General features: G+C 48.0%; 9 protein-coding genes across 9 annotated transcripts; 4 read left to right on the top strand and 5 right to left on the bottom strand.

The window, feature by feature from the left end:
* Positions 1–283: 283 nt before the first annotated feature.
* N7484_011404 (MCT family MFS transporter) lies at positions 284–1,880 on the top strand (the record flags this gene model as incomplete). Its single annotated transcript, XM_057121791.1, has 2 exons — positions 284–505; positions 582–1,880. The coding sequence occupies 2 exons, from the start codon at positions 284–286 to the stop codon at positions 1,878–1,880; spliced, it is 1,521 nt and encodes a 506-aa protein (XP_056967545.1).
* Positions 1,881–2,553: 673 nt separating this feature from the next.
* N7484_011405 (uncharacterized protein) lies at positions 2,554–3,099 on the bottom strand (the record flags this gene model as incomplete). Its single annotated transcript, XM_057121792.1, has 2 exons — positions 2,554–2,568; positions 2,623–3,099. 2 exons carry the CDS (start codon positions 3,097–3,099, stop codon positions 2,554–2,556), a joined length of 492 nt encoding a protein of 163 aa, XP_056967546.1.
* Positions 3,100–5,838: 2,739 nt separating this feature from the next.
* On the top strand, positions 5,839–6,230 carry N7484_011406 (uncharacterized protein; the record flags this gene model as incomplete). Its single annotated transcript, XM_057121793.1, has 2 exons — positions 5,839–6,040; positions 6,097–6,230. The coding sequence occupies 2 exons, from the start codon at positions 5,839–5,841 to the stop codon at positions 6,228–6,230; spliced, it is 336 nt and encodes a 111-aa protein (XP_056967547.1).
* A 1,144-nt stretch (positions 6,231–7,374) lies between these two features.
* On the bottom strand, positions 7,375–8,444 carry N7484_011407 (carbon-nitrogen hydrolase family protein; the record flags this gene model as incomplete). Its single annotated transcript, XM_057121794.1, has 6 exons — positions 7,375–7,731; positions 7,797–7,875; positions 7,938–8,064; positions 8,130–8,220; positions 8,283–8,375; positions 8,433–8,444. The coding sequence occupies 6 exons, from the start codon at positions 8,442–8,444 to the stop codon at positions 7,375–7,377; spliced, it is 759 nt and encodes a 252-aa protein (XP_056967548.1).
* Positions 8,445–8,676: 232 nt separating this feature from the next.
* Positions 8,677–11,837, top strand: N7484_011408 (exosome catalytic subunit DIS3; the record flags this gene model as incomplete). Its single annotated transcript, XM_057121795.1, has 2 exons — positions 8,677–8,872; positions 8,923–11,837. 2 exons carry the CDS (start codon positions 8,677–8,679, stop codon positions 11,835–11,837), a joined length of 3,111 nt encoding a protein of 1,036 aa, XP_056967549.1.
* A 671-nt stretch (positions 11,838–12,508) lies between these two features.
* Positions 12,509–12,954, bottom strand: N7484_011409 (uncharacterized protein; the record flags this gene model as incomplete). The annotated part of the gene is made up of 2 exons (XM_057121796.1): positions 12,509–12,584; positions 12,695–12,954. The coding sequence occupies 2 exons, from the start codon at positions 12,952–12,954 to the stop codon at positions 12,509–12,511; spliced, it is 336 nt and encodes a 111-aa protein (XP_056967550.1).
* Positions 12,955–13,539: 585 nt separating this feature from the next.
* N7484_011410 (bifunctional ATP-dependent DNA helicase/ssDNA endodeoxyribonuclease DNA2) lies at positions 13,540–18,758 on the top strand (the record flags this gene model as incomplete). Its single annotated transcript, XM_057121797.1, has 5 exons — positions 13,540–15,162; positions 15,221–15,316; positions 15,375–15,869; positions 15,924–16,185; positions 16,240–18,758. 5 exons carry the CDS (start codon positions 13,540–13,542, stop codon positions 18,756–18,758), a joined length of 4,995 nt encoding a protein of 1,664 aa, XP_056967551.1.
* Positions 18,759–19,016: 258 nt separating this feature from the next.
* On the bottom strand, positions 19,017–19,583 carry N7484_011411 (uncharacterized protein; the record flags this gene model as incomplete). The annotated part of the gene is made up of 1 exon (XM_057121798.1): positions 19,017–19,583. One exon carries the CDS (start codon positions 19,581–19,583, stop codon positions 19,017–19,019), a length of 567 nt encoding a protein of 188 aa, XP_056967552.1.
* A 483-nt stretch (positions 19,584–20,066) lies between these two features.
* Positions 20,067–22,140, bottom strand: N7484_011412 (putative serine peptidase; the record flags this gene model as incomplete). The annotated part of the gene is made up of 10 exons (XM_057121799.1): positions 20,067–20,283; positions 20,344–20,541; positions 20,592–20,751; positions 20,806–20,911; positions 20,965–21,052; positions 21,110–21,282; positions 21,335–21,457; positions 21,519–21,673; positions 21,732–21,849; positions 21,919–22,140. 10 exons carry the CDS (start codon positions 22,138–22,140, stop codon positions 20,067–20,069), a joined length of 1,560 nt encoding a protein of 519 aa, XP_056967553.1.
* Between the last annotated feature and the right edge of the window lie 1,332 nt (positions 22,141–23,472).

Below are 23,472 nucleotides of genomic sequence, written 5' to 3' on the forward strand. Positions count from 1 at the left end.
GGCACCAAGTCCGACTTAACAATTACGGACTAGGCCATCAGACTAGAATGATGTGACTCAAAAGAGCGACCGCTTTCTTAAGCTGTTTTCTTTTCTTCTTTTCTTCTTTTCTTCTTTTCTTCTTTTCTTCCCCAGAAATATAGCTTCATGTCGTGAAAACGGTAAACGGTTCCCAAGATTAGACCCATTGCCACCTGCAGAGACCCCTAAAGAGGGGCCCGCAACTCCCTCCACTCTTCCTCAGACTCTCAAGCGAGCGATTTGAGGTATATGCGGACTGGACATGGCAGACAATACCACTATCGATGTCATTCGGTCACATCAAGACGGCCAGGACTCGGTAACAAGCTCCAAAGATGCGGCCGAGAACCCGCAATCCTCGTTTACCCCACAGCCCGACCCCGACGAGAAGTACAAGCATGACGTACCGCCCGATGGTGGTTACGGCTGGGTTTGTGTCGCATGTGTATTCTGGATCAACGCCCATACCTGGGGTATCAATAGCGTGAGTGACAGATTCCGCAATAGCAACAGAACTTTTTTTAACTTCGGATAATCGCTAACCATGTATAAAACTTCAGAGCTACGGCGTCTTTCTGAGTTATTACCTCTCCCATAATGTTTTCCCCAACACATCATCCCTCGACTACGCCTTTACAGGCGGCCTGAGCATCTCCTGTGCGCTCCTCGTGGCCCCACTAGCAACATTTCTCATCCAACTATACGGCACCCGCCTCGTATTGAATACAGGCGTCTTCTTCGAAACACTCTCCTTAATCGGCTCCTCCTTTGCCACACAGAAATGGCATATCTTCCTTAGTCAAGGCGTCTGCTTCGGCTGGGGAATGGGATTTCTCTTTGTCGGCAGCGTTGGGATCGCACCACAATGGTTTCAGAAACGCCGCAGTGTCGCAATGGGCATCACGGCCGCAGGCTCCGGTCTCGGTGGCTTAATCTACTCGCTGGCGGTTGGAGCGATCATTCCACGCTACGGACTCGGCTGGGCGTTTCGTATCCTCGGCATTGTATCTTGTGTCGTGAATGTAGTTTGCGGAAATTTACTTCGTGATCGCAATAAGCTCGTTGGGAGTCGGTTTACGGCTTTTCATTTCCCGTTGCTGCGTCGGCCTGAGTTTCTCCTTTTCTTGGGATGGGGATTTTTCAGTATGCTGGGTTATGTAGCACTGTTGTTTAGTGTGGCTAACTTTGCGCTCTCGGTTGGATTGACTTCGCACCAGGGGAGTGTTGTTTCAGCACTCTTAAACCTGGGCCAGGGTCTTGGTCGTCCTTTCGTTGGGATGTTCAGCGATAGCCTGGGCCGTATCAATATCGCTACATTCCTGACGTTCATATGTGGCCTCTTCTGTCTTGTTATTTGGGTCTTTGCTGATAGCATGGGTGTGGTTTGTTTCTTTGCTGTGCTTGTGGGTACCGTCTCGGGAACGTACTGGGCTACTGTCTCACCGGTGCTGGCGGAGATTATTGGGCTGAGAGATTTACCGTCTGGCTTGAGTATCACTTGGCTGTGGCTCGTTGCACCTTGCACAGTGTCAGAGGTCATTGCGTTGGAGCTTCGTCGCCCTACTGCCGATGGTGGAACTTCGTACCTTCATGTACAGATTTTTACGGGATTTATGTATATAGCTGCTTCAATTTGTCTATGGCTTGTCCGCGGTTGGAAAGTTGGGGAACTCGAGCGTGCTGAACAGAAACGACAGTCCGTTACGCAGCAGGGGCCCTTGACTGGGCATCCTAGTGAGAGCGAAAAGCAAGGTCGCCCTGCGACCGTCCCGTCTGATTCTGAAGCTGGGACTAGCGATGTGCAATTATGGGCTCCATTTGGCATGGCACGAAGGATGGTTACGTTAAAAAGAGTATAAAAATGACAAGCTAGTTACACTATGGCTTAAAAAGTGGAAATCCATCCTGGATGGACAAAGAGTCTAGGATCTAGACGGGCCCACAATACTCCAACAATACGGATCCTTTACACTGGGCATGATGTATTCAACCAGGAGACAGTAGATGATGTGAGGCCATATCTGTGCGCAGTCTTACCTCTAGAATACCCAGATTGCAGTACCTATCGAATGATTCAAAATACACACGTCGGATCCTGACTCACGCTCTAGTTAGTCCCAGACTTCCGCAAAAAAGCCTGCAAGGACTTTTATGTCTCGGCATAAAGACATCAAAGTAAGATTGTTTGGGATAGAGATAGTGTAATACGAATCAAGATGGGCCATCGGCTATGCAAGGCTATATTACTAGGGGATGAAAGGTTCTAATGTTGCTAGCTTCCTGAGCTGCTAGCAACGCCCGCTTCTTCTAGAGCGAAACAATTCACTAGTATGAGACTTCAATTGATAATCTTATTACCCAATCAACCAATACACTTTTGACATTATACCGTAATTGCCAAAAGCCCAGAAAGACCAAAAAGGCGGCTAAAATTGCGAATGAGTCTTTCCCAGCAAGACTCATACGCAGCTAAACATTTCCGGTTTCTATGTTATATGTATACAGTACATTCTTGTGCGCAATGCGTCAAGTTTACCATCCACCATGCTGTGATAGAATTATTAGCAAGCATCCCAAATAATTTGATTGGGGGCACTTCACCGGTCTACCATAAGGCCCGCCATGGGGACCAGGGCCTCCCCAGCCACCAGGAACTTCACGAGGATCAGGTGGAGGGGGACCACGAGGGTCAGGACCACCCCAACCACCTGGGCCTCCACGGGGGCCGGGTGTGGGAGGGGCATCATAAGGGCCAGGCGGGGGAGGGCCACGAGAGCCAGGGTCTTCCCATCTTCCGGGTGGGCTTGGAGGAGGAGGGCCACGGGGGACAGGGCCTTCCCAGCCACGAGGGTCATCACGGGGGCCTGGCGGGGGAGGACGATCATAAGGGCCAGGGCCTTCCCAGCCACGAGGGCCTTCGGGAGGGCCAGGCGGGGGGAGGAGGACCACGAGGATCAGGACCACCCCAGCCACGAGGGTCATTACGGGGGCCTGGTGGAGGGGGACCATGAGGGCCAGATCCCTCCCATCTTCTGGGCGGACCTGGAGGAGGGCCACCAGGGCCTCCGTAAGGACCATGACGACCGTAAGGTCCAGGTCCTCCAGGACCCGATGGGGGAGGGGGAGGGCCTGGTGCAGGCTCCTGGTGATGGTCAAAAAAGCCCATTGTGTTGTATCTTACTCGTGAAATGGGGGCAGAGTCCAGAAATTGGGCGGCTTGATATATTTTGAGTTCGATCAAACCCCCTTCGCCTGAAGATAATAAGAATGATATTCAGAGCGAAATTCGAAAGTGGCTTTTCAAATGACCAGGAATCTCACCTTCAAGGAAATCAGTGATATCTTGGGGGGTTGAGGAAATGTGGATGAAAATTAGTCGTTGTTTTCTCCTTTCTAGAACCCACGACGTAACTTATTCAACGGTTAATTAAACTAAAAGAAGTGCTAAACTCAATCTATCATTTCTCAATATTCTTTTTGACTGAAGCCCAAGTTGGTTAGACGACGAAATGGTTGCCTAAGTCGATTGGAACTATTGTGGATCCGAGGATGTTTCGAGATTGTTTTGTTTAGCACTGGGCTATATATTTTTCCCACGGGAATTTAAGCTCTTGCGAATCACCAAATTTAAAGTTTCGGCTTGCTTTTCCTGCTTAGGCTCCTTCGTAATTATATGAACACCACTTGGTCTAAAGGATAGGCAAAAATCTTTCAAGAAATTACCTCAGGGTGCAATTTGAAATGTCTACGCAAGTGGTAACTTAGCGGCGAGTCTAACAGCGTTGCCGGAAGCTGCGCTTAGCATATCTCCACTTAGCATTCAGACGTGGCTCCGAATTACGCGTCAAGGGGGAACCATGACCTGTCATAGAAAAACCCATCTTTTCCGCAAAGGTTGGCCAAATATGTCGGTTTCTTTCGTTGACTGCAGCGTAATACTCATCTACGCCTTCCTGTGGCTATGAGGTTTCTTCGTTAATAGGCTGATCATCCTTTTTCCTTGCCGTGTAATGAGCAACATATGCCGAGGTCTGAGGAAAGTAATTTAAATCAAGGCCTTGTATCTCGTGAGGAGATCTCGGACCAAGATTATACATCACCATCACAAGTCTCTTTGACTCAAGTAGAAGAATGGTAGTGAGAATGTCAGAGACTTGAGAAGGCCAGTATGGGCCGTGAAGCCAGTGAGGTTGGGACAGCATCAGTAAACTCATCAAAATCCCCGAAAGCATCGAATGAAACGGAGATCGCGTGCAGCTTCGTCCTGATAATGCGCCATATTCGGCATTCAGCCTACCCGCCAATCAGCACCTAGATGCAAGATCTAGGATAGCATAATTTCGTAACACTCCTGATCCATAATTATTTAGTTATGAAGACGAGCCATCAAAGAGACAATAGCAGCACCAGTCCGTTAAGGGTCAAGGGTCATGAGTTTTATTTCCCTGTGAGCTCTGAGCTGATCCTCGACTGATTTGATTGTGTGAACTCGCTCTAGGGCGCTAGCCAACATAATCTTCACGTTCTTGTGTTTCCATCTTTGTCCCAGGGGGATCACCGGGTCATGGATACTGAAATAAGATACGTTGGCATAAAATTCCTCCCCAAAATACCTTTCTAGTCTCTGGATGTAAGCCCACTGATTCTGGGTCATATTGCAGATGTAATGGTGTTCCTTGCGGTGGGCAACTTGGTAATCGCGGCCACAATATAAGATCATATGGCAACCTTTGCATTGTAGGACGTTTGTTCGTCTGGCACAAAAAAAAAAAAAAAAAAGAAAGAAAAAATCTGATGGGAGAATGGTGGTAGGTTCCGGTTGGGAAACACGAGAGCGAGCTAGTCGAGAATCATGATTGCCTTCAAAGAAATATGGCAACTTTCTACAGTTACTGGACGAGCAGGAGTTGACGCGTGCGATGTTTCCCATGTTCCATGGTTGGAGGCATGACCTAGTTTTTTTATTGCCGTGCAGAGTCCAGAACAGTATTCGTATCTGTATTTGATAGCTCGATGACTTGTGTGATTTCCAAAACCAGGTGATTTTGCCGGGTTAGGAAGTTGGGATGTTGATGATGGGAAGGGTTGGCGTCGCACAACGGTAGCGAAAGTTTTCTTTTTTACCTTAAAGGACCTCCAAGAAGCCGGTGGAGTAAGATTTATGATGCCTCATATGCCATGATTTCTCGCTCTTGATGATTGTTTGCAAATCAATTTTAAGGTCTTCGGCAGCGCGACCGCTTCCCCGGTTGAACTCGAAAGCTTAACCACATTAATTATGCAAAAGATCGCCATTTCATTGAAGAGCCCCGGAGCCTAGCGTTGTTTTGTCATAACAGAGCCGATTAACTATGGAAGAAACTGTTTGTTCGATACAGATGAAGACGAAACGCCAAGTCATAAGAGATCCCACTCTCTTATTTCAATTACAGATATTCAAGCTGAGAAAAGTCTCAAAAGTCAAAGTTAGCCTTTTGGATAGTTCGACCAGGATTCTGTTGTGACGATACATGAGTGCAATTTTTGTCTTTCTCTCGTCGATATCTTGGCATATGACTTCGATTGGCGAATTGTTTTGTAGACTAGTATTTTATCTTGATATGTGATTGCCACCAGCTTCAATGAATTACGTACCTCATGCGTCAGGAAGGTTATACAACAAGTACCGCGGACAAGCTTTGACGACGTAATATCTGGTTTCAAAAACAGGTCTAGAATCTCATAAAGTGGTATATAGAACGCAATTCTACCACTACCCCAATCCTTTACGATAAACAATTTCGTATCTTCTCACAGTATCTCAATTCATAACGCAAGATGTCGAATAACGCCGAAAGAATCGCAGAGGATGATTATGAGGAGAACAATGATTCTTCGCCTGTGACAGGAGCTTTCACGGACAGCTCCTATGCCAAAGAGACCAACCCCAGTTTGAAAGGTCAAGTTCCTGTTCAAGGAGACAATGAGCAAATTGAAGACCCCATGCAACCTCCATACTCCAACTCAGATCAGCAGCTCCGTAAGTATACCATTCTTGATCAATATGCAAGCAATCAAGCCATTAACAAAAAATAGAAGAGGACGAAAACGATGCGCTAGACAAGTCCAACATTTTGAGGGGAGATCGCCTCCGCCATGCCAAACCTCAATCTTCGAACAAATATAACGAAGGGCCAGGCGAGGACGATTTGCCGGCCGAAGCCTATTGATTCGTGATTTTCATTTTCCTATCAGTCTTTACGGGATGTTATTTCAGATTTATCTTGCTTCCCAGAATGATGAAATAGAACAAAGAAAACGGGATGTTCTATATATATGTGCTTTATCTGTATGATACCGTAACTTGTAGAGAATTCCTTTCAAGTGAGGAAGTCAAAAGGTAGTTTAGACCTTATGTAATGGAACGTCACTAGTTAGTGATTAGAGACCGAGTTATAATGGTTTCTCGCAAATATCGCAAAAAGGCAGTAACAGGGGACCTAAACTGACTGCCAACTATCATGAGCAATAATTCAATTGCTGTCATTAGTATTATCCTTGATTTTGTATATTTAAAGTTGCTTGTACCATGGAACGGCTTTGCAAGTGCATAACGCATCTATTGTTCGTCAGAATGGTCATACACGTCATGAAGCGGTGAGATCTCGATTCATCTAAATCGGACAAGAACCTTAAGGCACATAGTTTTCGAACCCAGAAGATCGAATGTGATAGCGCAAATGCGGCAATGGCAAACGTAGCCAAGGTCCATGAAGCCTGCCGAGGCTCCTATTGCGATTGTACGAGCCAGATTTTCCGCCAATGGACTTTCGGAAAACAACTAGAGCAAACCAGTTCAGTCGAAAAACTTATTCTCATTCTGACTACCCATTCCATGATTTCATTCTCTTTATTTCCCATTCCCTCACTGGTAGGCGAAGGCGTCATCATAGACTCTGATTAAATAGAGTGACATGATGATCATACAACGGGAAATGTCCTCCTAAGCTGAAATTACTTAAGTGGGCCTTCGCGCAGAACTAAATTAGCGAACCACGATTTATCAAGCTAAATCTCGTGTGCCGTTGGCCTTCTGAGTAATACGCTAGTCAGCGGATCTCGGCAATCAGGGCAGGCTCAGTGAGCGGATCTGTCTGCTCAGGCGTAGTTTACTGAGCATGAGCATGAGCATGAGCTTACATAAGGCTCAATAATCCGGTCATTGCACCTGAGGCCGCGCCCAGATCTATCCTGTGAGCAATAGCGGCGGAAAGGGTGAATATTAATATGGAAAAGGAAGCCAGGAATCGTTATAAAGAATTCGGTAGGTAGTTATTGCTTCGCTATGAAATACTACGCCCACGGGTCCCTCGATTAGACCTCAGGGTAGAGATCCGTTCTTCGAAGGAGAGGAATCTCTCGTCTAATCTTTGCTACCAAAGAGAGGTCAATATCCGCTGTCGCAATTTGTGGCTCGTCGTGATCTTCCCCTAGCTCCGCGACAATCTCTCCCCAAGGATTGACGATCATGGAATGACCATAACTTCGTCGTTTTTCATTGTGTGGACCAGCCTGTGCCGCGGCAATGACATAGGACTGAGTCTCAATGGCTCTGGCACGAAGTAGCGATTCCCAATGAGCTTTCCCTGTTGGCACTGTGAATGCTGAGGGGTAAGTGATAATATCGGCTTTCTGACGTCTCAAAGCCAGACTGATCTCGGGAAAGCGTAACTGGACAAATTATAAGCCGATGAGCTGAATCTGATTTGCAGTGCACACAGATGACTGATACTCACATCAAAACAGATTGCTAGGCCGACACGCCCTACAGGGGTTTCAAATGGCGGGAGAATTTCGTTGCCCGGTTGGACGCTCCTGCAGCCATTGCTCAATATTGGGTATCCCATTCGCATTGAAGGATGGAAAGATGAACTTACGCGCTCTCTTTAAGAACTGGTCCGTCCTTAATGTCAACGTCAAAGAGATGTATTTTCTGGTAGCTCTGTGTAATAACACCCTTATCATCGATCCAAATCAAGGAGTTCTTGAGTCTCTGCTTCGAAGCTATCTCATGGATGCCAATGTTGATATGAATTCTCTCTTGCTTGGCTGAACTCTGAAGTGCTGACACAAAGTCTCTTTGATCTGACGATCCAGCGAGGCAAGAGACTCATCGGCCGATGAAGCTATATAGTCCGAAGCCTCCGGCAGAAATAGAACCTGGTAAAGTATAAGCCACGGACCAAGCCGAAGTAAAATTATGGAATTCTTCATCAAATCACCTTAGCGCCTGCTGCAGCTGTTTTTTGAATCAGATTCTGGCATTGAGCCAAGTTAGAAGTTATGCTCGCTGTCGCGCAAAGTTGCCCCACGGCCTATCTCGAAAGTAGCAATCAGTGATCTCTGCTCATAAAACGAGTTCACATACTTACGGCAAGAACCATTGCGTTTTTCCTTTGTAGTGCCCCTCGGAGCTTGAAAAAGAGAAGGAAATATGAGGTGTATGGCGTAATAAGCCAAGTGCCTCACATCAAGCCCGCCTGTGGATCCAATGCCCTCACGGTAGGCTGATTACTCAGCTATCGCGATGCGATAACCGTCGCCCGCAAAGATCAATTTCTCACTTTGCTCCAAGTCCAATTTGACCTGCACAACTTGCTGATCTCCACCATCACAATGAAAAGTTTAAGGAGGGACTTTTCCTCCAACCCACAAGCCGCTAATGTCACCAGCAAAGTCTTCGTGAGGTCCACAAAAAGTGGAAAGGTGCAAAAGATTGTCCGCGAGCTCTACCTGCGGCAAGACATTCCTTGCTCATCGAAGCTCTGCTCATTATGCCCCTCAATTGCTCCAGCAGATGCGAACGGGAACAGTATGTCGCTTTGATATGGCAACTGAGTGCCTATTGCTAACAGGGTATAGTCACACCGTTCATCCTCTCCGATCGCCCCGCCGGTACCAAGGCGTTCCCTCGCGGTCACTACCTCGTCCCCGATACAAATGCGCTTTTAAACGGAATGGATCTATTCGAGCACACCGGTGCATTCTACGATGTGATTATTTTGCAGACTGTCCTCGAAGAGCTCCGAAATCAGTCGCTCCCTCTTTACAACCGTCTCCTCTCTCTGATCAAGACTGATGAGAAGCGCTTCTACCTATTCTTCAATGAATTCCGTCTAGAGACCCACGTGCGCCGAGAGCCCGATGAGTCGATTAATGACCGTAACGACCGAGCTGTGCGAACTGTGGCAAGCTGGTACGGCGAGCATCTCCGGACATCCTCGAAGAAGGGCAAAAAAGAAAAATCAGTTCCAGCGATCGTAGTTATTACGGACGATAAGGAAAATCTCCGGAAAGCTAAAGCTGAAAATATTACCGCTCTGTCGTTGTCTGATTACGTCGCTGGTTTGGAGGACTCGGAGAAGCTGTTGGACATGATCAGTGAAGCTCGGGAAGCACGAGATACAAAGGGCTCAGCTCGTGGGCAGCTATTCTACCCCGAATACTACTCTATGTCGAAGCTCCAGACTGGTCTCCGAGCAGGAACCCTGCACCAAGGAGTCTTCAATGTTTCGCCTTACAACTACCTGGAAGGCTCTGTCAACGTTCCGGCCTTTGACAAGCCGCTCATTATTTTGGGACGTGACAACAGCAACCGAGCGATCGCAGGCGATTCCGTTGTGATTGAAGTGCTGCCTCAAGATCAGTGGAAGTCTCCCTCGACAAAACTGGTAGATGAGGAGGCGCTGACCCGGAATGATAACCCTGATACTGACGACACTGAGCCTGTCGTGACGGATCGGGAGCGCAAGGCTCTCCAGGAGGAGGTCAAAAAGGCCCACGGAAAGAGCTCCGAAGGAAAGCCGCAGCCTACTGCCAAGGTCGTGGGTGTGATTAAACGCAACTGGCGCCAGTATGTGGGACATGTGGACTCCGGCTCTACTGGTTCTCAGGCTGCCTCTGGTCGCCGGCAGCAGACCGTCTTTGTATTGCCCATGGACAAGAAGGTTCCTAAGATTCGAGTTCGTACTCGACAGGCTGGGGATCTGGTTGGTCACCGTATCCTTGTGACCATCGATGCTTGGGACCGCGATTCACGCTACCCATCAGGTCACTTCATCCGCTCTCTGGGAGAGCTCGAGACAAAGGGCGCAGAAACAGAAGCTCTACTTCTGGAGTACGATGTCCAATACAAACCGTTCCCTAAATCTGTTCTGGACTGTTTACCATCAGAAGGACATGGCTGGACTGTACCCGCCTCGAAGGAGGATAAGGGTTGGAACGGCCGACGTGATCTTCGTGATCTGCTTATCTGTAGTATCGACCCCCCAGGCTGTCAGGATATTGACGATGCTCTTCATGCGCGCCCCCTGCCGAATGGCAACTTTGAAGTCGGTGTCCATATTGCCGACGTGTCACACTTTGTCAAGCCTAATAACCCAATGGACCTTGAAGCCAGTGTTCGTGGAAGCACTGTGTATTTGGTTGACAAGCGTATTGATATGCTTCCACACCTTCTGGGAACAGATTTGTGTTCACTCAAGCCTTACGTCGAACGTTACGCTTTCTCCGTTATTTGGGAGGTCACTCCGAATGCAGAGATCATTTCTTCGGACTTCACCAAGTCTGTCATTCGTTCCCGCGAGGCATTCAGTTATGAACAAGCCCAGCTGCGCATCGACGATGCCTCCCAAACTGACGAACTTACTGAGAGTATGCGGAATCTCCTGAAGTTCTCCAAGATCCTGCGTCAGAAGCGTTATGATGCTGGTGCCCTCAACCTTGCTTCTCCCGAAGTTCGCATTGAGGCTGATGCCGATGAAGTCGGTGATCCGTTGGCAGACGTCAAAACTAAATCTATGCTCTCAACCAACAGTCTGGTTGAAGAGTTCATGCTACTCGCCAATATCACAGTTGCCTCCAAGATTTACGCCTCGTTCTCTCAAACTGCTTTGCTACGACGACACGCCACTCCCCCACCGCAGAACTTCGAAGATCTCATTAACCAACTCTCGAAGAAACGCAACATGGAACTAGACGTTTCCAGCTCGGGAGCCCTCGCTAACTCCTTGGACCGTTGCGTCGATCCCGAGAACCCCTTCTTCAACACCCTCGTCCGTATCTTGGCAACTCGATGCATGACTTCCGCCGAATATTTCTGTGCTGGAGCCCACGCCGAATCCGAATTCCGCCATTACGGTCTTGCTTCACCTATCTACACCCACTTCACCTCTCCCATTCGTCGATATGCTGATTTACTCGTCCACCGACAGTTGGCTTCCGCCATCGGCTACGAAGGTGAGGATGGCCACGCTGGGCTGGAGGGTGTCGCCACCCGTGGCAAGCTGGATGATATCTGCCGCAACATTAACTACCGTCACCGTAATGCGCAGTTCGCTGGTCGCGCTAGTATTGAGTACTATGTTGGCCAGGCGCTCAAGGCTCGTGGAGAGAAGATGGCCGTTGATGGTACCGATAAGGGCGTCGATGAAGAGGGATACGTGATGCGCGTTTTCGAAAACGGTGTCGTCGTCTTTGTTCCTCGGTTCGGTATCGAAGGTGTGGTGCGATTGGAGGACTTTGTGCTGCCCGGGGAGTCTAGTGGCTGGAATGTGACTGAGAGACGGGAACTTGCGGCGCATCGTACTACCGACTTTGATCCTGAGGAGTACACCCTTCGTGTGCAGGAGAAGGGCCACTCAGAGAAGGAGCGGGGTGTGCTTGTTGAGCTCTTCCAGAGAGTTCACGTTAATGTCAGCTCGGTTAAAGAAGAGGGCCGTGGTGCTGGCAAGCGAAGAGTCCGTGTCCTAATCACAGGTGCGTCGGACAAAAATTAAGGATTGAAGCCATATGTTAGAAACCCCAATTTACAATGATTATGTTCCCACAATGTTGCTACATCCGTTCTTCCTATTTCTGTAGTATGTGTCTAGTAATCTAGGCCTCTAATCTATACGTACTGGCTTTTCTTTGACGAGGCTTTACTGTTTGTATAACTCATTTATAAGGTGTCTGGGCCCAAGTACACTGCCAGGTGAACGTATACTTGCTTGTGGACAAGGTTCACTTTAGCCCCGAGTAGCAGCCTTGGCCCAGGTGGAGGTTTGATTGTCTTCGCTTTGTAGCTGCGAGTCCATGACTTTGGGTACAATGTTGTCATCCACACTTCATATCAAGCAGATATTGCGGTTTTCAAGATTCTCTATTCTAGTTTCGAGTTCATATCTTCTGAGGGCCATAAAAAGGTAAAACATAGGGGGTTGTGATAGAAGGACCAAGATCATTTTGTTTTAGCCCACCTGTATTGATATGATGGAGGGAACGATAATATAGAGTAGTACAGCAGGTAAGCAGGCAAAAATTGAAATGGAACATGCGAAAAACCCCCATCTAACAAAAGGATCGGAACATCGTATCTGCCATGGCAGGTGGTACAGGCGTCAACCGAAATAGTTGCTTTCCGATCTCTCTATGTACAGTGTACAATTTAGGCTCAAAAGCGGGCCATTCATTTCTTGGGCTCCTCCAGAATACCCTCAGCCTCCAGTCGTCGACGGGCCTCCTCAAGAGCCCAGGTTTGTATGCTGAAAGTAGGAGTTAGCATTCATTTCCGATTCATATTTCATGCAATGACCCTGTCAAGGACCCAGCCGAAGCTGGCAACCGAGGGAAACTCGAAACACAGGATACATACGAGGTATCGGGCTTGAAAACATATGCGACACCAGCAACCAGGAAGCTACCGATGAATCCATAGTACCAGATGTTCTCCCAGCCCTCTTTCACGTACTTGTGGCCAGGCTTGACACCGAACAGCCAGCCAGTCGGGGGGTCGTAGTGGTCACCATGGTCGGCGGCACGGAGATTGCTGCGAGTAGAGAAGCCCTGGATGTTTTGCGGCTTGCGGAGCAGGCAGCGCGAGCGAAGGATATGCGATACTGGTCGGGCAGGCATCTTGAAAATGGGGGTGGATGTGAGGTGACTAGGGAAGTCGGTAGCAGTCCAGCGAAGGAACTTTCGGGAATAAGAGCAAGGCAAATAGTCGCCTTAGCCAATTTGACAGCACAATCCCAATTGGTGGTATGGATTGACGAGGGAGGAAGGGGAGGGGTGTCGGCGGTTGATGGTGAAGCCGCAAAAGGCCGACGGGGAGCTGGTGGTCATCGCGCTAGCCCCTTTGGGCGATTTTACCTTGGCCGCCTTTCGGTGCCTTGTTGCCTTAATGCCTGACACAAAGAATCATGACATGCATGTTAATGCCTGACAAAGGGGGCAGGAGCGACGCGCGACGCGTCCGACCGTTATCGTCTGAACGCCAATTACAGTAATCCCCCTCTTGTCAACAGGGCAATGTGATGAGGCCTTTCAACTTCCTCATACCAACCCATTGAGTACATATTCTGTCCTCCCACTGGTATGTTCTCGGACTTGGCTTGGCTGGACATGCACTAAGTTCCACTACTAACATTGTTGGTCGCAGAGCTCCAGAATGTATTGCTACCCGCTTTAAGAAGAAGCATATAAAGCTAGACCGCCGCCATGGCGTCGAACAAGAATACTTATCCAGTCTCCTCCAATTCTCGCAAGAAGTTGAATGCTTTTCGCTACCAAGACGACGATTTGCCTACGAATTCGACAACGTCGAAAGATGGGACCAATGAGGCTCATCGCAACAAGGAAAACCAAAGCTCGTGGTTGAATGGTGTGGTGGAATCAATGCAGACGTCAACAGATAGACCTGAACCAGCTGAACAGCCTGCAGCCCCAAACGCCGTGGCAGAAGCTTCGAAAGAATCCAAACCGGCTAAGGATTGTCCACAGACCCCCGGAAACCGAATACCTCTGGCGGATCTAATCAGCAATGCTGAAGACTCTTTCAACCCCGCTCCAGGTCCTGAAGTGACACCTGTTGATCATGTCATTTGGCAGCATATTCCAGCCAGCTCGAATCCCGACTCATCATCCCAAACACCGGCTGGTCGGAGGAGGAAACGACGACATAGCTCCTCGCCCCCAGGATCTCCATCGAAAGACAATTCATCAAAAGTCCCAAAGGAGCCACTTGATCTACAATCAATTCAAGCGCTCTTCAAGACTCCCCAGCACGATCTGGCTACAGAGTTATGGAACAATTATATGGATAAAAACATGGTCGGGAACTCGGAAGATCTTCCAGCGCCACGTCTTGCCAATCTCCTCTCCTCTTCACCTCAGACCCCAGGATCAGGCCGAACAAGTCGCGAATCTTCCGGATTAAGGCGCTCGATTAGTTGTGCTGCTGAATGGCCAACTTCTTGTGCGAAGAGAAGACGAGTTGTGCGACAAGAACCCAACTCAGGCCGAGGAATATTCTCACGCACAAACAGCAATGTCCTGGATTCGGGCAAAGGGAAATCATCAAGGATCAATTTTCTCCTTGACAAAATTGAGCGAAGTCTTAAACCAGCTCAGCCAGCCGAAGCGGGCCCGCCGAACTCCTCCCCCTTGCGACAACGTCTCGACGCGGAACGATGTCGTTCATCTTCCCCGATTGCTGATAGAAAAGGCCAAGGGGACACCGCTGCAGCTCAAAAGCACTTAGCTGAACCTGAAAGCAACCCCGGTGTTAATCTAGCGCCGATCCTTGAAGGGTCTTCATCGGATTTTGGTGATGATGATCTCGATCAGGACTTCATGGACTTGGCCGATGCCTCAGAAGATCCATTCGTTTTCCCTCCCGCAAGCCGCGATAGTGGCAAGGAGTTTGGCTCTTTTGGATCTAGTTGGTCAAAGCTGGCCGCAGAGAAGCCATCTTCGAGCAATCTCAAGCAATCATCGACTACTGATAAGGATTCACACATTGTGAACAACATCCTGAATAAAGAAACGAAGCCTGATGATTCAGATGACTTCGATGACGATTACGGAGATTTCGACGATATTCTTGCGGAGTGTGATGAAAAGCCGGGAAAAATCGATTCATGCAAACCTACTACTGTGGAGCAACAGACTGTGAAGAAGCTGGAACCATCCCCTGTCCCCTCAATGGTCCAAGTCCTCGCCAAGTCAGGCACACCAACACCCGCTGCTGCGGATACGTTTTCTGATGATGAATTTGACGACGATTTTGACCTGGATGCTATTGAACAATCCATGAAGCAGACAGGTACAGATGGAGCCTACGTTTGTCGCTCTTAGTTGATTTTAATCATAAAAATATGCTAAAACAATGAAATCATAGAATCTCAAAGATCGCAAGGCTATCAAGCGTTATTCAATCGTGGACATCGCTGAAGGTGCGTATGTGAATTCAAAAGGACGTACACAGCCTGAGCAGGTTTGTCATCTCAGCCAATCCGTATTTGCAAGGAATATATCAGTTGACAAGAAAATAGGTCCTCTCGGTTGAAGATGAAAAAACGAAAGCCCGCAAAGTCATCGTACTGCGTGAGACTTGGTTCGATACTCCCTGCAACAGGGACTCAACCCTTCATTTGGTTGGAGAGTTTGACTCATCTGGACTATGCATAGTGGATAATACCAACCACATGGTTATTCTTCACCCTGATCATCTCATCTCCGCTACGGTTGTAGCGGACTCAATTGACTGTCAGCGCCGTGCAGTCATTCAAGATCGTATTAAGGCTTTTTCTCAACTTGAAGCACCACAAGTCTTTGGAACTATCTTCCACGAAGTCTTTCAAGAGGCACTCAAAGCGAACCAATGGGATATGAATGCTCTTGGGTCCCTGGTAGACGTCGTTCTTCAAAGACATATTGAAGACCTATACGCAATCCAGATGAGTGTACCCGAAGCCACTGAGAATGTGATGAGCAAAATTCCTACGGTGCAAGCGTGGGCCGATGTTTTCCTTCATGCCGAACCACGAGTACGTGTACCTTTCAACCTGTATATTCGCGATGCTAACAATTCATTCCTACAGTCCAACTCTATCGTTGAGGACCGTCATAATGCAAAACTCAATTTGAGTATCAGCAAACTGCTCGAGGTGGAGGAGCACATCTGGTCCCCAATGTACGGACTCAAGGGCAATATCGACGCTACAGTGCAAGTTGCATGCAATGGTGAAGACGGCAAGAGAAATCTCGTGGTCCCACTCGAACTCAAAACTGGAAAACGAGATACAAATCAAGGGCATAGAGCCCAAACGGCTCTTTATACATTGCTTCTCTCGGATCGTTACGGTTTGTCTTCAATCATGGGATATGAGAGTGATATCATACTAACAGTATGTTTAGATATCGATGTGACTTTTGGTCTGTTGTATTATCTCGAGCTCAACAAAACCTTCAGTATTCGGGGCATCCGACACGAACTACTCCAGATGGTGCAAGTGCGCAACCGCTTGGCAGTTTACATTCGCGAGAAATTGCAGCTTCCCCCTATGCTTAAAAGAGCTCGCATGTGCAATAGATGCTATGCGAAAACCCCTTGCCTCATATATCATAAGCTGTTAGAGGGAGGTGATGGCGAAACAAGCGGCATGGGGGAAGATTTTGACGCAGTTACTAGCCATTTGACCCAAAAAGATCGCGAATTCTTTAACAAATGGGATGAGCTTCTAACCAAGGAGGAGGGAAACTTGGCCAAGTTTCGACGCGAGCTGTGGACCTTACTGAGCAGTGAGCGCGAATCTCTCGGTCGTTGTTTTGGAGACGTTGTTATCGATCCTCACTCAGCCTTTGAGGATAAAAATGGATCCAGGATCAATCGCTATCGTTATACTTTTACTAAAAAGCAACCTTCTCCGGGCTTTACTTTCGCAGAGTCCCAGGTCACCGTTGGCGAACCAATCGTTGTTTCTGATGAAAAAGGACATTTTGCCCTTGCCAATGGCTATGTCCTTCAAGTGAGCAGGCTGCATATCACTGTTGGTGTGGATCGAAGTCTGCTCAACAGTCGAGCACGCACTGCCGGGTTCCACCCGGTCACAAATCAGTCCTTCACGGGCATCATGGAAGTTGAAAAAGATGGAGATGATGTGCTCGAAAACCCTCTTGATGAACGGGTGACTTACCGATTGGATAAAGACGAGTTCAGCAATGGCATGGCCAATATTCGCAACAATCTCGTCTGCATGATGGACAAAGAACTCTCTCAGGCAAGGCATCTCAGGCGGCTCATCGTCGAAGGCGAACCCCCAGTGTTCAAGCCTTCGTCGTCTGCATACACCATCTCCGACCCAGAAAGCCTCAATGTTGATCAAAAAAAAGCCATTGAGAAGGTGATGAGTGCCAAAGACTATGCTCTTATTCTAGGGATGCCAGGAACCGGCAAAACAACTACAATTGCCCATCTCATACGTGCACTCGTCGCACAAGGCAAGAGTGTTTTGCTGACGTCCTACACTCATACCGCGGTAGACAACATCCTGCTAAAGATTCGCGATGACAACATTCGAATCCTTCGTCTTGGTGCAGCCACCAAGGTTCATCCAGAAGTACAAGAGTTTGTTGATTTAGCAGCAACCCCCAAATCGACCATCGAGGAGCTCAAAGACTCTTACGAAAAACCACAAGTTGTGGCATCAACATGCCTGGGTGTTAATCATCAAATCTTCAACCAGCGTATCTTTGACTATTGCATTGTCGACGAAGCCTCACAGATTACCCTTCCTGTATGCATAGGTCCTATCCGCATGGCGAGATGTTTCATTCTTGTCGGTGACCACTATCAGCTTCCACCACTAGTCCAAAGCAAGGCCGCGGCAGAAGGCGGACTCGATGTTAGTCTCTTCAAGCTGCTGTCCGATTCCCAGCCTGATTCAGTCGTCAACCTGGAGCACCAGTACCGCATGTGTGAGGATATCATGCTACTCTCAAACACGCTCATCTACTCGGGTCGCCTCAAATGTGGCACGCCAGAAGTCGCGGCCCGTTCATTGCAAATCCCAAACATCGACGCTCTTGAACAATTCCATTTCGATGAATCTCATACTTCCCAATCTGTGCATCAACAACATGTGTGCCGGGGGCCAAAACACGGCAGCTGTTGGTTAGACGACTTGTTGGCACCATCGGCAAAAGCACTGCTGGTCAATACCGATCCCCTTGGACCTGCAGCTCTCGAAACTCTGCAAGGACAACGAGTTGTCAATTCCTTGGAAACTATTCTATGTACGCAGCTTGTCGAGGCATTCATTGCCTGTGGTATACCGGCCCGAAACATCGGTGTTATCACCTTTTACCGCAGCCAGCTTGCACTTCTCCGACATAGTCTTCGCCGGTACGCCCCAGAGCTAGAGATGCACACCACCGATAAGTTCCAGGGTCGCGACAAAGAGATTGTGATCCTCAGCTGCGTCCGCAGTAACTCAGAAAACCATGTCGGTGAGCTAATGCGTGACTGGCGTCGCGTAAACGTCGCCTTCACTCGTGCCCGCACCAAGCTCCTTGTCCTCGGCAGCAGATCCACTATGCGTGATGGTAACGAACTCCTTCGTAAATATGTTCGCCTCGTTGAAAGCAAAGGCTGGGTTTATAATTTGACACCAGGCGCTGCCGAGAGTCACTCTTTCCAGTCTGACATATTGGACTCCTCACAAATGCCTTTTGCGTCTCCGGGTGCCGCCAAGAAGAGAAGTCCTACTGTCAAGAATGAAAACCAGTCCCGTGAGCCACTCAGCCCTCTCGGTTCGAGACAACCCGCTTCGAATCTTCGAGTACCAGCAAAAAAAGGAGCAAAATTGATGAGTGGCAAAACAGTCCTGGGGAACAGACCCATCCTTCAAGACATTGTGAATGATACTATTGGCTAAGATGGGTTAGAGGCTTCTTTTGGTCACTTGTGTCCTGTTTCGTTCCTTGTACCTATCTACCTACCAAGATACCTGGCATTGTGCATTGTCGAGTTGGATATTTTACATCAGGGTTGTGGATATCCTTGGAAATTTGTACAGCTAAGTTACTGCACTGGTCTTCAAATATTAAATAGAACCCATTGAAAATCACAAATGACTATCTAAAAGATTGCTGCAATGCCCCTCGCTCCCTATAGTAACAGAACACTCGGTGGCTCACACACAGCCCTCTCGAGCAAGACGACGCAGGATGTAATCAACCTGCTCATGGTCTTCTATCAGGTGGAAGCCGTACGCTGGGGTGCCATCGCGCCCATGGTCCTCATGGTCCTCAAGTGGATAATTGATGACCAAATGCTCCTCATCATCATCACCAGCCCTCCAGAGGTAAGATCGAACAAACATCCCATGAAAAAGGATGAACCAGCAATCATTCGTGTTGTTCTTGTCTTTGTCGACAAAAACAGACAGCCTATTCTCAATCTCCTCGCAATCCTGCTCGCTGAATGGACCCATGCCAAGCTGAATATCGACGAGAGCTTGGTTTGCAAGCTCATATTTGGCAGGTGCTTCGGGATACCATCGGCGAATAGCAAGATCGACATTCAGATTCCAGTCGGCTTGAAGTCGAGGCTGGAAATCCATTGCGTAGTCCAGGCTTTGCGGGAAGTAGTAGTTGAGGATTCCCAGCACCATTGCACTCATTGTTTCCTTGGTAGGGCTCTTGACATAAATTTCCATCATCATCTTGATTAGTGGGACCGTGTAGTACTCGGAGGCCATGGTGATGTTTCTGGTGGAAGCTTTGAGTTGGGGTAACGAGTTCGGTTTAATTATTTGCTGTTGAGGAATCTTGGAGGATGATGGTGATGGTACGATGGAAAGAAGAGCTGGAGATCAGATGCCTATATATTAATATTTGGAGTACTGTATTCATCCTTGTATGGATATACCTGCTGAAAGAGATGATTTGCTGGCATTGAACTGAACCCTGAGCCTTGGAAGCCACGTGAGCTTCTCCATGGCAGGAAACTAAGACATCTCATCATGGAAATCACTCTGCGGTCTCTTATCATTCTTTCAATATCAAAAAAGAATGTAATGAGACTGAAACCTTGGAAAGCTATTAAAAAGAAGTTTAATGCCAGATCCAGGACACTCTTTAGACACTATATAAGATCACTTCTATCAAAGATATTATGTCTGAGATGCCGAAACATCATGCGTTAATCTGAAACGCCCCGGAATATTCTAGCCTTTGTCTCACTATTTGTAGTATTCCGCCACCCAAGTCTTTATCTGGGCAACTTCAGTATCAATCACCCTCTGTACACCCGCATTGACCACGCCGTTCTTCAGAATAAGATCTGAGCAGTGGAAGCCACCAGGAATAATATTGACAGGCGCGGAAGCTCGGGACTTGAGAGGACCTCCAGGGCGGACGGAAGATGAAACACCACTCTCTCTCCAGGGGTCATATTGTCTAACATTTCATGTTAATATAACATTCTCACTCAGTTCAAAGGAAGATGCAAAGTCTTACCCATTGGTCCAGGTCAATCTGGTAGTCTTTGTCAGATCCCAACCCTTGGTCATAGCGTTGACATCAGCCGCATTCTTGCCCTTGGCACTGCCATAGGTGTAGCCGTTGACAGTGGGAAAGAAGAGAGGGCATTGTCTCTGCCAATACTCTGCGTTGACGGTTCGGGAGACGATGGTCGTGACATCAGATGGCGCGCCGCTGTATCGATCAGACTTCTGATCTGAAGTATGGACATGGGTGTGACTTACTCCTGCCAATAGAAGAGCGGCTCGTTACAAAGAAGCCACTGCCATTGCCTGTCAATTTTGTTGTCTACAGATATATCTGTGAAGAAGGGGCTGGAGGCATTGTAGGTGTCATAGCAGGCGGTGCTGTTGCTATCCGTCCAGTAACCGTAGCTGGCGCATGCTAAATTTGATTATTGTCAGTGACGGAAGCTCGGTTGAAGCTGAGTCGACTTACAGTCAGGGAAGAAGACGGTCTTGAACCATTTGGCGTAACCTTTAAGGGCCTTCTTAAGGCCAACTCCATCTGCTCCAGGTACAGTGCTTGCTCCTGCTTCGACATTCTAAACCTGCGTCAGTACTGAGTGATCTCTCCAGGTAGAAAGACGATGCCTACTTCAACATAGTCACAGAATTCAAAGAACTCGGAGTATCCAGTATAAAAGCTGTTTGACTGCCACAGCCAAGGACCATTCTCCAATGCACTAATCAATGTGAGTCTTCATGTCGAGCGTGGATGGAGTGGAATGAGGGAAACATACGCGGCGAAGTCATCATAGTGCTTCAGATCTTCGAGTCCGAATAGTGCTTGAAGTTCTTTCTGTTGTGCTTTTGTGCCATATTTACTGACTTGGTCAACATAATCGACTACCCGAGAGACATCTGCACTGCAGTTCTTTGCCATGCCTTCCTGGACAGGCTTGAAGTATTGCCACTAAACTCTTATTAGCACTCATAGATGTAGCAGAGCCTCATGATTAGCTTACGTAGTCATAAATTGCCTCGACGGGAGCGCTGGATGCATGGTACGCCCAGAAAGTACCTGGAGCAACCGACTCGACCCAAGCGGACAAAGCACCACTGTATGATCCTCCACTGAAAACCCAAGGCTATTGATCACAAAATATTAGCCTTATGGGGCCTTTAAGCATCAAACTTGTGTACACATACGGCATTTTGAGCATTGCTGCTGCTGTTCGTGTCAAACGGCAGATCCACGTTCTTTGCAAAGTACGTCAAATCTGCAATACTATGTTTCAATGTCAAATATTGCAGATTTTCGGTGGTCAAATCATCATATGGTGAAGATTCGCCCCAATAACGGTCTATTGAGGGGGCAACGATTAGCTTTATGTCCACTTTCGAAAAGGATGGGCACTTTACGCTCAAGCAGAATCACCGCGCCCTTGATCTCCTGGGCATAAAGGCCTGTAATCGTCACATTGGTCAAGTAGCCAGTATAATCCGCAGCCGCAGATTCACCGGGCGTGAACAGGACCACCTAGTAGTTTTCCATGGCTAGTTAGAATATGGTTCTGCTCTGGATAACCAGTTAGGGCAAGGTGCTTACAGGAGATCCTGGGCCGTCCCACCATTCTGAATTCCACCAGAAGCGCTGAGAGAAAGTTCCAAGACTCGGGTCCTCATGATCAAGTAATTGTTCGAATGTGGATTCCTGGATCGTAGAGGTTGACTCTGATGTTGCTGGGGGTGGAGCAGGTCTTCGCATGCCTACCGCCTGAACAAACGGGACGGCTAGCAACGAGACTGCAATGCTAGGTAGTATATACATTGCGGCAATATAATGAAGAGAAATCTCCAGTCAATTTTGTGAGGAAACCCCGGATAGGCTCCTTTTAAAGGTACTGAGGGCATGACTGCCCCTCTTCTGCAGCTAGTCATGGTGCCTGTCTTAGTGCTCTCAAACCTGATCAAGACGGGAAGGTTAACGGAGTGGAGACGTAGATAGCAATTACCTTGTCATATGGTGAAGCGAGAGCTGTCCGGCGGAGTTCCTAGCGTGATTTGTATTGCCTAAATGCACATCGAAGAGACTGAATTCTATGGCATTTCAAGCCTTTTACATTTCAATTTTTTTTCCTACCCATATTTACAGTTACCTAAACATACCATAATTTCAATCAGACTCAATGCTCACACAAACGTCGCAAGGAACATAGTATTGCCTTTCTGGGTTTGTTATAAGTCAACCTCGTTGCTGCTGCGGGGGCAGGGCTAACACCGCCGGGCTATGACACGCCCGTCGGGTGTCCGTGATTGCGTCTCGTGGGGCCATCATCCAAGTAAGATCCTCAACTGTGACTGGTTGCTGATAAGTATGATAAGAGCTAGCGGATTTGGGGGGCGAGAGCAACCCCGATCAATAGGGTCAGAAGGATCGAAAGCTAGGAGTTATCCAGGGGAAAGTAAGAGTCCACGAATTCCCCCGCACTCGTCAAGAGGTGTCGATGCCACACGGGATAGCCGGATGATTGAGTATTCTGTCGGCATAAGGCCTTTGTTCATGCAGGGAATCAATATATCTACCTGCCTAACCCGGGCAAGCGCCTTTGCCATCCTTATCGCGAATAAACTGTTGAAGATTATGGGACTATTCAGGGCTACCATACCTAAAATAATTTCCAATGCCGAGTATGGGGTAGGAGACACCAATCATGAGGCCGATGGTGCCATTGAATCACATTTCTATTTTCACAAGGCTGAGTGTATTGTAATTTGATTCGCAGGTCGCAACTAAGTAAGTCATTTGCCTAGACAAGCTAGGTAAGTGATTGTCACTGTGTATCGTGTTTAGCCACGCAGTCTCGCATGAACACATGGAACTAACTCTCTTGCTATTTGCCGATCTTACTACGTTGCATCAAAACAAAATAGTAGCATTTTGTACCTCTCATATGATCCACGAGTGCACTAAAGGAGACTCCACTGGAGTGGCAAAAAGAAAAGCAAAAAGGATGGACTCGCGGGGAATCGAACCCCGGACCACTCCCATGCTAAGGGAGTATTATACCACTAAACCACAAGCCCAGTGCGTGGAAATAGCTTCGAATTCAAATTAAATATACCACGAACTTCATCTCTGGGGCAAGTCCGGATGTCGCAG

The sequence above is a fragment of the Penicillium longicatenatum genome, assembly GCF_028827895.1.
Source record: "Penicillium longicatenatum strain IBT 33135 chromosome Unknown contig_7_segment0_segment0, whole genome shotgun sequence".
Taxonomy (NCBI): Eukaryota; Fungi; Ascomycota; class Eurotiomycetes; order Eurotiales; family Aspergillaceae; genus Penicillium; species Penicillium longicatenatum.